Source organism: Tenrec ecaudatus, chromosome 2 (genome assembly GCF_050624435.1).
Source record: "Tenrec ecaudatus isolate mTenEca1 chromosome 2, mTenEca1.hap1, whole genome shotgun sequence".
NCBI lineage: Eukaryota > Metazoa > Chordata > Mammalia > Afrosoricida > Tenrecidae > Tenrec > Tenrec ecaudatus.
Window position 1 is genome coordinate 4,333,208 of NC_134531.1, and position 13,348 is coordinate 4,346,555.

The window sequence follows — 13,348 nt, forward strand, 5'->3', positions numbered from 1 at the left end:
TAAATTAAACATTGATACCTTAGTAATAGATCCAGGTTACAGAGTGAGAAGTCAGAAAATTCACGCTCTGTACTTGGCTCTGCTTAATCCCAACTCCGAAATTGTATTGATCTATAGTGATTACATCTAGGGCTGCGATTCCCATGGTTATCAGTTTGAAACCACCAGCAGCTCCGTGGGGCAGAGACTGGGCTTTCTACTCCCACAAACAGCTACAGTCTCAGAAACCCACAGGGGGCTGCTATGAGTCACCATTGACTCTATGACAGTGAGGGTGAGGTTTGCAGTGCTTGCCATAAATTTAACAAAAGTATTCTGCCCCCCCCCCTAATTTCAAAGTGAAATTACTATAAAAATCTCATCACAGCATGAGGAATCAAAGAAAGTTGGACACCATAGGATTTTCTTCTTCTTTTTAATAGTTTTATTAGGGGCTCATACAACTCTTATCACAATCCATACATACATCAATTGTGTAAAACACATTTGTACATTCATTGCCCTCATAATTCTTAAAACATTTGCTCTCCACTGGTGTTGGACGTATGGGTTAATGTTGGACTTGTTGGCTTGGGCAGCACTGAGTTGGGATGTTTTCTTGATGTGCACTTACCCTTTATATAAAACTCTTATACATGAATTTCTGTAGATTTGTTTCTCTAAAGTACCCAGAATAATACACCCTCTTCTGGATAAACAAAGAAGCATTTTAGCATTTCTAGTAAGTTATAATGACATGTGAGGTCAAGTACAATGGAAGAACTCAAGCCCAGTAGCTTCCTCTCACTTGACTGTACTTTGACTTAACCGCCAACTTCCGGACATGATGTACGATTAATATATGAATCATTAGGGATGTAGGTAAACATCTTTCCTAAGAAATTCACAGGCCCTCGCATAGTTAGAGGGGCAAAGACATCATTAATCATGGCTCGAAAGTCTGAGGTTGGAATATGAGACCTGCTTAATTGGGAGTGAAAGTCCCACACGTGGCACCAATACCGGATAAAACACTACGGTGATCACATTTCAGAGAAATTGTATCAGCTCACTGTTCTTGTGTGCCAGGTCAGAGGCATTGTTGACAACGCAGAGTAGGTACCTGATGAAAAACAATGTTTGCAGGAACTCCAACTTCGCTGAGGATGAAAAGTCAAATTCCTAGCAGACAGTATATTCTCACTTTCATCTGTGGAACTAAGCCATGTCATCTGTCAAGGAAACGCCCACCGGTGAACTCGCAATTTGAAAGTTATGATTGCAAAGACGAACAACAGAAATACTACATTGGTGAAAGAAAACCACATTATAACTCCCTGGATTAAAACACTGTCAGATGGTGTTTGGGAGATGGTGTCAGTGGCATTCTAACACCGTGAAGGTGGGTCCTAAGACTCCTTTTCCTCCCAAAGTGAAAGCTCGGAAAGCAATTAGAAAGGAAGTTGGAGGCCAGAAGAAATCCCACTTGCGGCCTTGGAGTCCATGTCAACTCACAGGGACCGTGCCGGACAGAGCGGATCCACGGGTTTCTGCGGCTGGAGCCCTTTACTGGAGTAGAAAGCCTCATCTTTCCCCAGAAAGTGAGAAGGGGATGTGAAATCAATTTTAATCGTCTGGGTTTCAAGCAGTAAAATGCCAATATTTAACTAACTGCAATTACCACAACACTGGATAGGATTTCATAGAATTCATGGAATATGGAATTAAAAGATACTGCAAATGTCTCAACTCCCTGGAGTCCCCTCACGAGAGATCGGTGGCATATCCATTGCCATAAGTCTTTGAAGCTATGCACGTAAACGTAAATATACATACACCCAAACACATTCCTTTCCCCCCAGTAGAATAATGCATATGAACTTGCATTAGCTAATAACTTTTCAAACAAAAGTGGGCAGGTATTTTAAGACCATTATTCTCTAAAATATCAGGACATCTGTCAACCATGCCAACAAAGCAATATTTAATGACGTTTATATGATGGTAGCAAGCCTAAGCACTGTGTAGCATGTCTGTCATTTACGTGGCTTTCATACCTGTACATTGAAAACTTCCCGGTCTTTACACACTTCATCAGCCAAACAAGATGTTAGTGTGGTTGTTCTTGTTTCTGCTCCTGAGTCTGTTTCCACTTGCAGCGGCACTTTGTTCAACAGATTAAACAGTGTACTGTCCTCATACCTGTGAGGTTTGAGACGGGTTTTGCAGACACTGTGCCAGTCCATAGAGGTCTTGTCACAGGAACTCGTCCCTCCGGACGTGCTTGCTGTTGTTGGTCGGTGCCATCAAGTTGGCGCTGACTCACAGTGACCCTGTGAGCAACAACACACCTCATCGCCCAGTCCTGCACTGCCCTCACACTCCTCCTTAGGCTTGAGCCCAGTGCTGTCGCCACTGTGCCAATTCCCCTTCTTCTTGTTGGCTGCCCCTCCACGGCACCGAGCATGGGATCTCTCTCGAGGGCCATGTCCGTCTCGCCTGATAACATGTCCAAAGTATGTGAGACAAAGTGTTGCCATTGTTGTCTCCTTTTTTTTCCTGTTGGAATAGCTGCCCCTCATTCCATGGTCAAGTCCACATGAACTCGGGATAGTTTGTTATGATTTACACCATCAGATGCCTTTGCATAGTCAGTAAAACACATGTAAACAGTCTTTGCTTTCGGTCAAGAATGATCTGACATCCATAATCATATCCCTCATGCCGTGTCCTCTTCTGAATCCAGCTTCAGTTTCTGGAAGCCCCCTGTCAAGGTCCCGCTGCCGCCAATGTTAAATTATCTTCAGCAACATTTGTTTACTTTTATCCTGTTCAACTATTTCCACACTCTGTTGGATTGTCTTTCTTTGAAATGATCATAGATACAAATCTCTTCCAGTCAGATATTCAGGTAACTGTCTTCCCAATTCCTCTGGATAGACTAGTGAGTGCTTCCAAGACTTCACTCAGCCTGTTGAAATATTTCACTTGTTATTCTGTCAATTTCTGGATCTTTTTGTTAAAGCCTTCAGTGCGACTAGGATGTCTTCCTTCAGTACTACTGGTTCTTGATTATATGCTCTTTTCAAATGGTTGAGTGTTGATCAATTCTCTTTAGTTTCATAACTATGTACTCCTTCAATCTACTTTTTGGATTTTCTGGCATCAGTTGTTGTTAGGTACCATCAAGTCAGTTCCAACCTTGTGCACAACAGAAGGAAACACTGCGTGGTCCTGTGCCATCCTCACCAACATTCCCCTGCTTGAGCTCATTGTGGTCCTTGAAGGCCTTCCTCTGTGTCACTGCCCCTCCACTTTATTCAGCTTGGTGTCTTTCTCCAGGGACTGGTCTCTTCTGACAATATGTCCAAAGTATGTAAGACGAAGCTTTGTTATCCTTGCCTCTAAGGAGCACTCTGGCTTCTGAGACAGACAGGCTTGCCCTGTTATCCATCCGTGGTACTGTCAATGTTCTCTTCCAGTAGCTCCCTGGTGTGACTAACAAATATTCGAGGACCAAGCTCTTGCTCTGTAAGGGTCAATGGAAGGCACTTGGCGCAAGCAACACTGCTCAGGGAGCCTATTTCCAGGAGCTCAATGAGCAGAGGCACCTCATGACAATAAACCAGTCTCTTTCCCCAGAGCACTCAGCTCTGTGGGCTGGGAAGTGCATCTCTCTGCCTCAGGTCTGGCTTCTGGTTCTACTGCTGCTGCTCCCTTGCCATTCTTCTGGTGTCAGGGCTGTCTTTCTGGATCAGGGAGGTTCACTGCACAAGGATCTCAGGGTCCACAGGGTGCACGCCACAGCTGGCTCCTACTGACAGTGAGATTTTACCACCTCATGCTTCTGAGGTGACTTGATTTACATGCAGCAGGAAAGCGATAACACAGAACCTGTTTGAAAACACCGCAATTGAATACTGCCAGTGTCTGCCTCCATTTGTCTCCTTCCCAGACCCACCAGGAAGAGGCGGGAGGTGCAGAGACTGGTTGAAGAGCAGGAAGACATTCACTGTCCTGCAGTGCTGCCATTTGTGGAGAGGGGAGTCAAGGACTTGAAGCAAAATGGGCAGGAATTGGTGAATGAAAAACTATTTTACCCTGCAAATGTTCATGTAAATCATTAAAAAAAAACCAGCAACAACTGAAAACATGAAAGAAACAACCGTTTTTAGCTCTTTAACCACAGGCAGCACAGAAACATGATCCTGGAGAGCAGGAAAGCCCCCAAAGGGAGGACCACATTTGCTCAGACTCCTGCCGGTGGAACTTTCTAGACTCTTTGTGTGTGTGTGTGTGTTTGTGTGCGTCTGTGTGTGTGCGCGCGCGCGCTGGGGGTGAAGGGAATGGAAGCAGGCAGAGAGCAGCTGTCTCATAGGGTGAGAGGTGAGAGGCCCTAGCGGAAGACTGGGGAGTTCGCTGGGGAAATGGCGCAGGACTGAGCAATGAGGTGCTGAGGGAACGGGTCTGGTTGTGTGCTTGATGGGAGGAGCGGGGAGCAACCACGTCCTCAGGAGGATTCTTGGTACCCTCGTCTGAGGATGAGCAGTTCATGCACAGGATGAAAGGTCCTGGTCTAGCAGAGGAAGCAACTGATGGCTGAAAATGGCAGTGTTTTCTTGGGTTGTACATAAGATGCTATGGGTTGATACAGACTAAGTGGGACCTAACAGCAACAATGCATTAAATAAATGAGGTCCCAGCATATAAATATTTCCTCAAGAGCAGGAAACAAAACAACATCCTGCATTCCACGATTAGAATCTGTATCCATCACAGAGGAGTCCTGGTTGTGTAGGGCTTAGGAGTTGGACTGCTAACTGCAAGGTCAGCAGTTTGAAACCAATGGCTGCTGCAAGAAAGAAAGGTGAGACTTCTGACTCCCATAAAGAGTTCCTGTCTAGGAAACTCACGCAGGCAGCTCTACCTTGCCCTGCAGGGCATGAGTCGGCATCAACTCCATGGCAGGGAGCTGGAGCTCCATCTCCCACAGGCACCTTGTTGACTCTGACTAACGGTGACCCATGCACAAGAGATGTTGTCCAGTCCTGTAGCAATCCCAGCGTAGGGTGGGGATTGGGTGCTAACAATCCAGAGGGTTGTCATTGGCTGATTTTTGGAAGCAGATGGCCAGAACTTCCGTCTGAATCTATCCTCCGGTGGAAACCTATTCAGCGTCCTACGAACACCCAATTCTTCACTGGCAGGTGGGCAGACTGCACCTGGGGTTCATTGACTGGGCATTCAAACTGGGTTTCTTGTGTGGAAGGCAAGAAGCTGGCCACTGACCACCACTGCCCTCTGCCTCTGGCATGTGTCTTTGTTATTTGGTGCCATCCAGTTGGTTCTGACTCACAGCGACTGTGTGGACAACACAAGCAAACACCTCCCGGCCTTGCGTCATCATCCCCGTTGCTATGTTCCAGCTCATCGCTGCAGGCGCCTGTCATTAAGGTACCATACATGATCCTGTCCAGGACACAAAGGTTATTGAAGTAGTTAATGTGCCAACCTCAATTGAAGGGTGGAGGGATAAATGGCTCAGTGAGCCTCGTCTTTCTAGTTCTTGGCTCTCTTGCTTTCTGATGGCCAGACTAGGGTTCAATTGCCTTAGCCAGTTCCCTGCTTTAGCTGGCAAGGCTCACTTCCTGCAAGGCATCCCCAAGAAGAAGCCACATGGACCTACTCTGATGCAGCCCTGGGTGCTGGAGCACCTGCGTGGAGACCCCTGCCAGGGCTGAGATGCTTACACGTTCACTGATTCGGCTTTCCTCCTGCAGTCGGTGTCATACTGTGTGTTTTGTGGATTGGTGTAGGACATATGGGTTAATGTTGGACTTGTGGGCTTGGGCAGCACTGGGTTGGGATATGTTCTTGCTGTGCACTTACCCTTTATATAAAATGCTCCCTTATACATGAGTTTCTGTGGATTTTTTCTCTAAAGTACCCAAACTAACATCGTGATGCAATGTGCACCTGTGTCACCCAGCAAACCGCATGTCTGAAATGCCAACAATACACTTTAAGCTCCTTTTGCTCTGTTGTTATTAGGTGCCATCGCGTTGGTTCTGACGCATAGTGCGACAGAAGGAAGCATTGTGTGGGGCTGCACCCCATTGTTGCAGCCACTGGGTCAATCCGTCTTGTTGAGGGCATTCCTATTTTTGCTGACCCCCTCCCCCGACACACACACACACTCACACACTTTACAAAGCATGATGCCCTTCTCCAAGGACTGGTCTCTCCTGACCACATGCCCAAAGTATGCGAGACAAAGTCTCACCATCCTTGCCTCTAAAGAGCACTCTGGCCGTCCTTCCAAGTCAGATGTTTTGTTGGTTCGGGCAGTCCCCAGCACTTTCAATATTCTTTTCCAGCACCACAATGTCAATGTATCGGTTCAGCGATTCTTTTTCCTAGTAGACGAATAGCATTCAAAGAAAAGTCTGGGTGAATCCACGGCATCTGTCTGTGGGAGAGACGCCATGGAGGATCTAAGTGGAGGCCCCCTGATTTATGATCTTGCTCCACACTGTAATTACCAGCCGAGAAGAGTCCGGTGCTGGCACCGGGCCCTACGTGGTCTGCTCCACTTGGGCTGAGAAGGACGGAGATGATCACGTCAGACTGAGGCTGTGAGGCCTCGCAGTGCACGGCGCAACCTCCCGAGGTCTCCAGAGGACCATATGTTCCTCTTCTTCTTCCCTCCTTCCCTCTTGACTTCATTACATACCAGCATCAACGAAACCCGGAGCAGGGCTGCTCTTATTTAATTTATGAATCTCTTTCTTTTGTGGTTCAGCCAGAGCAAGTCCCTGACTCTCGGCTTCCCGTGTCTGGCAGCAGTGGATGTGTCTGGGCTATGGACTAAGCTATTGGGGTTCCCCTGGGCCCCAGGGGTGGATGGTGGCCCCTGTGAGAAACAACAGACTGACCCCAGGTCACAGGCGAGAGCCATTGCTCGGTTCTGCCGTGCGGCTTCACGTTGACTCTGTAGGTAAGTCGGGCCAGGTGCACGCAAGCTGTTGTTATGTAGCTCAATTTGGGTGCCAGCAAAGACCTGGGATCTCTTCAGTGATTTAAAAGCTGTGAACGCAGCACGGGAAGGTGGCTGCGAAGACGTTGCTTTGACTTAAAGTTGGCTTGGCTGTTTCAAAGGGAGGGCAGCTTCCCCGAACATTGCAGGGCAAGTAGCCGTTGTCACGAAGCCAGACATTTGACACCTGGGGACTTACTCAGCTCGGGAAATGAGCAGCTGATATTAAGGGCTCAAGTAGAAGGCAAATGTTTTGAGAATGGTGATGGCAACAAATGCACGTATGTGCTTGACACAATGGATGGATGGATGGATTGTGATAAGAATTGTGAGCTCCCAATGAAATGATTTTTAAAAAAGAAGTTATTTCAGGGATTCAGTCACGAGAAGCCTTTGACAGCCTGCGGACTTATCCTAAATTATGGTCATATGGCTGGAGGGGTGTGGGGTTGGGGAGATCACGGACAAGGAATACGATGGATTTTCTGAACCTGATTTGGACAAAATGCAACATCCCGATACGCTTATAATTGACCAAAGGATACGGAGCACAGGTTATGCTAAGCTGCCATGCGGGGAATTGGAGAGAAGCATCCCATTTATCAGGCTGCATCAGAGCGCCAGTGAAACAGATACCCACACAGCAACGCTGGCCCGGCCTCTGGCAGGAAAACATGTGTTTCCTGTTATCCAGGACGGGCCAACGCACAGGACCTGACACTTGGTAGGCACCCAATAGATGAGGAATGCAGGGGTGTCAGTTACCCTGAAGAAACGGTTTTATGAATCACGTTTCACGGGGCCATTGCCAAGGACCACTTGCCTTCTTCAAATCCAGCAGGCAGACTTTGGCCTTCTCCCCGAACTGCCACTTGCACTGCGTGCCTGCGTCGTACAGCTCTCCCGGCAGCTTCTCGGGGTACTTGTACTCCTTCCCGGCCCGGGGCTGGTCGGCCAGGCACACGGCTTGCGCGGTGCTGAAACACAGGGGACAGGGGCGGCGAGTGAGGGCCCACAGCGTCCACGAGGACGCCACGCGGCGCGGCCTTCGTGTCCTTGTGCAGTGTGACCAGACCCTTCTCCGGAGGTCCTGAGAAGTAGTCACCTTCCTTAAGTCCACGTTTCGACCTCTTCCAGGAAAGATCTTTCTGGTTTCTTAGTTCTCCGACTTACCACGAGAGAAGGGGAGATGCGTAATGACGGCCAGATGTTCCACGCATGCGGCTCCCATTACGCACACCTGGAACGCACGCAGCTGGCCCGGGACAATCAAAAGATGGAAGCGGGCATCGTACTAGTCAAAACAAAGCCAGTCAGTCTATTTCAAAGATGGAATGTTTCTTTTCCCCCTCCCTCCCTTGTTAGCTGAAGGAAGCTGGTTCCTAGAATCTAGAGGTTTCCCATGCGACATAATAACATTGTTCAGCAACAACGCTCTATCAACCAGGAAAGCCCCCTGCCCCTAGGTCCACTCCAGCTCACACCGGCCCTATATCGGGGTTTTCAGCACTTTCAGAGTGACTGGTGGGTTTGAACTACCAATCTTGCTGTCAGAAACCCAACTCCTAACCCACAGCGTCACTGCGGCTCGTTAACAACACTCAGGCCAATGCAAGTCAGGCAGGAGCAGAACTCTGGGACAGCCCACTACCCAGACAGCACTCAGCCTATGTCACTGAGTCCACTTGGATTCACCGTAGAACTAGCCCTGGGCTTTTCTAGGCTATAATACTGCAGAAGTAGGTCGCCAGTCCTTCTGCCCGTGGTGCGACTGACTGGGTTACGGCTACTGACCTAAAGCTTTAGGCTAAGTACACAGTGTCATGCTGTTGGGGTGTTTTTCGTTCGTTCCCACTCAGAGCAGCCCTGTGTACAACAGAAGGGCACACTGCCCGCCAGGCCCCATCCTCACCATCACTGTGATGCTCAAGTCTACTGATGCAGCCAACCGTCTACCCAACTCCTCCAGGTCTTCCTCGTTTTCCACTGGTTCTCACCTAAGTGGAGGTCCTTCTGCAAGGACTCCAGCCTTCTGATAACACATCCCAAGAATGTGAGATGAAGTCTCTCCATCTCCCTTCTAAGGACCATTCTGGCTATGCTTCATCCAAGACCAATGTACTTGTTCTGGCAGTTTGTGGTCACTGAGCTCTCAGGGTACCTCTAAAACTTACTAGTCATGGTTTAAAAACAACTAAGGATACCTTCCCCCATAAACAGAGAGTCCTGTTTCCTCCCAGAGATTTTCTGTGGCATATATTTTCTCCTTTGTTCCTTTTCAAACAAGTCATTTATAATTTTTATGTCTGCAGATAACAGCTAAATTATTCTACAGATTGTATGAGCCAATGAAGCTATGATCATAATAAATGATTGGCAGCTCTGATCTTCCATGCCCCAAACTATGCCTAGGTATGCCCAAAATTATGCCCACCTTGGCTGCGCCCTGGCACTGCCTCTCAAGCGTCTGAGAAACACAGAAGCCAGAGCTCCTCTCCCAGACGCCACTGCCTCGAAGCCACGAGCCTTCATTTCAGAAAGCGACACAGCTTAGCAGCAAAACGCCACCACAGTGGATCCCCACGCATCCTCTCAGTTAAGACCCATGCTCAGCAGCGATGCAGGATGGTGCTGCCTGGGCCTCCAGATGGGGTGACGCTGCATGCATGCAAGGAGCTCAGAAAGTGTTAGCAAGCAAACTGCGAGGGGAGGTTCAGTCCGATGAGTCCGTAAGAGCTAAGAGCAGTGCTGGTTGACTGCAGGTGCTTAGGAAACAGCTTATCTCCAGGACCAGGTTTCTAAGTAGAGAGCAATGATTAAATGCATTATTGACACCAACAAAAACGATTGCTTTGAAGCCGCATGGTTCAGCAATGTTGGAGCTCACCACACCTGCTGCTGATGCAGCTCAAGTGACTTCTACAGTCTAGATAGATGCCCTCTCTGAGGTTTGGTGAGGTTGGCAACCATATTGCCCTCGTATGGGCAGAAAACTAGGAAATCAGTTACGTCGGTTGACTCACACGCAAACTCATTCATGTCCATCTAGTCAGTTCTGAATTGTGGTGAAGCTACAGGACAGCGTAGAGCTGCTTCTTTACAGTGTTTGTAAATCCTTGCGGGAGAAGAAAGCCTCATCTTTATCCTTCAGAGCAACTAGCAGTTTCGAACAGCTGACCTTGCGGGTAGTAGTCCAATTTATAACCCATTACACCACTAGGGCTCCAGATCCTCAAAATTCTCCATTGGTTCAGGATTTTTTTTTCTTTCAATTTGTGTCTGTGCAATTTCTTGATTACTGGACCCTAAAATTAATGCAAAGGAGACGTCTGCTTTGAACTGCGGTGTCCTCCACGGCCTCTAGCAGATGCTTTTACGGGTGTGAGAGAGGAGTAAAGTAGAAAGCCCTCCTTGTTGTGCGGATGGGGCTGGCATCCCGTCAGCTCGCATCCAACACCCATGTGTACCGCAGACCAGCCCTGCCCGGTTCTGTGCTGTTTGACCCCGTTGTTGCAACCGCTGTCCTGCGTCAGTCGTCTCCTTGAGGCTCCTCACTGTGGTCGCCAGCCCTCTACTTCATCCAGCCATCCCTTTCCAAGAACCGGTCTCTTCCAACAGAGCCCTCATGGCATAGTGACTTACATGCTGGGCTACGAACCTTGAGGTCATCAGTTCAAAGCACAAGCCACCCTGCAGGAGAGGAGGCTTTCTACCCCTATAAAGACATAGTTTCAGAAAACCCACAGGGTCAGCTCCACCGTGTCTTAGAGAGTTGCCATGAGTTGGAATGGCGGTGAGAGACAGGATCTGAAGTTCTTGAAAGGCAATCTCCCCCTCCTTATATCTAAGGGACACTGCTTTCTCAAAGACTTAGATCCTCGGACACTCTACAGGACAGTTCGACATTGTCCTACAGGGTTGCTATGAGTCAGAATCCACTTCAAGGCAGTGGGCGGTGAGGTGTAGACTGAAGGTCTCTTGTTTGTGCAAATGGTTTGCACGTGAATGCTGATTCAAAGGTTAGCGGTGTGACACCACCCACCCTCCCTAGTGACATTTCTGGAGAAAAGGGGAGGATTTGCGTTCATAAAGATCATGAAGTCCCTGCTCTCTGACTGGCGGGGTCATCGTGAGGCCCAATCAACTGGTCAGCAAAGGGATTTTGGTTATGTTTAATGCAGATTCACAGCATTGAAGAGTAGCCGCACTCACTGGCCAATGGTTGGGATTCCGGTGTTTTAAATAGGAAATTAATGATGAGCCCTCGTTGCCATGAAATTTCAAACACTCATCTAGAATTTCCCCCAGCCTCCCAGACACAGACATGAGTCGCAGTGACGAGATCTGTCTGTGGTTGGGAAATGACACAGTTTTGTTGACCCTATGGGTGAATCTCCTCTGGTTAAACATCTGTCTTTCACGAGTTCAGGAAGGAGACAAGCTGCTCAGACAGCTTCAGCCCAAATGAGCCTCTTGCATATGTTTTTTCCTGTGTGCCAAACGCCAGCCCACTCATGAAAGAGAACAGCCTCATCTTCAATGTGGGTCACTCAGCTGTACTCATTGTGGGATCCTCTCCAACAGCTGTCACTGTGGGAACATCACAGTGCCCTGGTCACTTAGCAATCAGGCAGCCAGCCAACCTGTCAGGGAGCATGGGCTCTGCTTCCTTGTACCAAGGATAAATGCGGCTGGCGTCTTCACAACCAAATGAACTCGGATCGTGACTTTGACAAGGAAAGACTCTCTTGGGGAGTTTATTTCTAAATAGAAACCAGTGTGCAATGGTGTGAAGCATCACATATTCACTCATTACTGTACACCTCAATGTCTCACTGCTGGCTGTACAGTCTTTGGAAGAACAGAAACAAGAGACACAGAGTCTTGTAACAGAATGTGTGTAGGCAATAGAGATGCTGTATGCCTCCTAGCCTGCTGGTTTATAGTACCAGATAGGTAGTCTATTTCTCGGGGAAAAAAAGCCAAGAAGATGAGTAAAATCCATGGAAATAAAGTTTCACTGTAGAATTACTACAGAAGGGCTTGGCTATCAACGAATAGCACACAACTAGCGAGCATGCCTCCCTGGGGCCTGCAGTGGTTCCGTTGTCATCAAAGAAAAAGGGTTTATCGTTCTAGATTCTTAAAAGTCATGCTCACTGCCATGTTCTGTTTTGAAGACGGCAGCCCCCTCTTCGCAGTCTATGGGAGAGGAGCGAGGCCTTCTACTCCAGTAAAGAGTTACAACCTCTAACCCCCCAGGGACAGTCTCACCCTGTCATGTGTGGTTGCTGTTAAGTTCCATCAAGTTGGCTGTAAACATAGCGAACTTATGCACAAGAGACCAAACCCCCGACTGCCCCTGCACTCTGCTCACAATTGTCCCTACGACGAACCCACAGTTGCAGCCCCTGTGTCCATCCATCCTGTCCAGGAGCTTCCTCTAACCCCTAACCATGCTACCAGATCTTGCCCACCAAAGTCTCATTAATTCTGGGAGGCAGAAAACAGGGGAAACAGACATCTTCCTTTGGGCGGTAAGATCTCTGTCTCTGGACTAACAATTAGTCGGTATGGCCCAGATACTAATGAGTTCAGTATTCGGAATTCGGTGACCCCTTGTGTAGAAAGATGCTGCTGAGCACTTTCACGGGCTGATCTTTCAGTAGCCGGTCCCCAGACTTTGCTTCCAAGGTGCATCTGGAATGCTCACTTCCAGTCTTTGAATTTTTTATTTTTAGCTGCTGAGTATGTGAATCATTCGTACCATGCCAGGACTTCAAATAGGGAACGAAGTTGACAAACCAGACTAGTAGACTCCTGCTCAAACTGGGTTCTCGAAACTGTAAGGTTCGAATTGGGTCAACTTTTAAAGTTTCTACTGGGAGTAAAAATAATTAACAACGAAAGAAGAACTCTATGTGGGATCACACCTTGGAACCAGCCAGAGGCCAGTTGAACACGGATGAGTGGCTACACACACAGCAGGGATCCCATCCCTGGTCTTCACCTCATGGGCAGAATAACTAACTGCAAGTTTTGCCCACAGGAACATATCATGTAAGTTGCTGAGACATGGAAGGAAGCTCACTGTCCTGCTAACCTAGAACCTTCTGGGGGTGGGGGACAGGGGGATGCTGTCAGTATGATTTTTCTCCCCTGATGGCTCAGCCCACCAAACTCAAGAACCATGGGGCTGCATCTCCACAATGGGCACGTTTTTGCTGGCCAGAGCCATGCCATGCGAGAGGGGAGAAGGGAAAGTTCTTGGCTCTGGTGTGTGTGGAAGAGAGGGGTCAGGGAGGACTGAAGTGGGTCGGGGGTGGGGGTGGG

At 48.3% G+C, this 13,348-nt stretch overlaps 1 protein-coding gene across 1 annotated transcript in view; it reads right to left on the reverse strand.

Moving 5' to 3' along the window:
• ADAMTS16 (ADAM metallopeptidase with thrombospondin type 1 motif 16) overlaps positions 1 to 13,348 on the reverse strand; it is a 198,143-nt gene that overhangs the window by 110,287 nt on the left and 74,508 nt on the right. Inside the window, exon 10 of the mRNA XM_075541734.1 lies at positions 7,839 to 7,992. Within this exon, the coding sequence (XP_075397849.1) occupies positions 7,839 to 7,992 (154 nt within the window). The remainder of the gene's footprint in view (positions 1 to 7,838; positions 7,993 to 13,348) is intronic.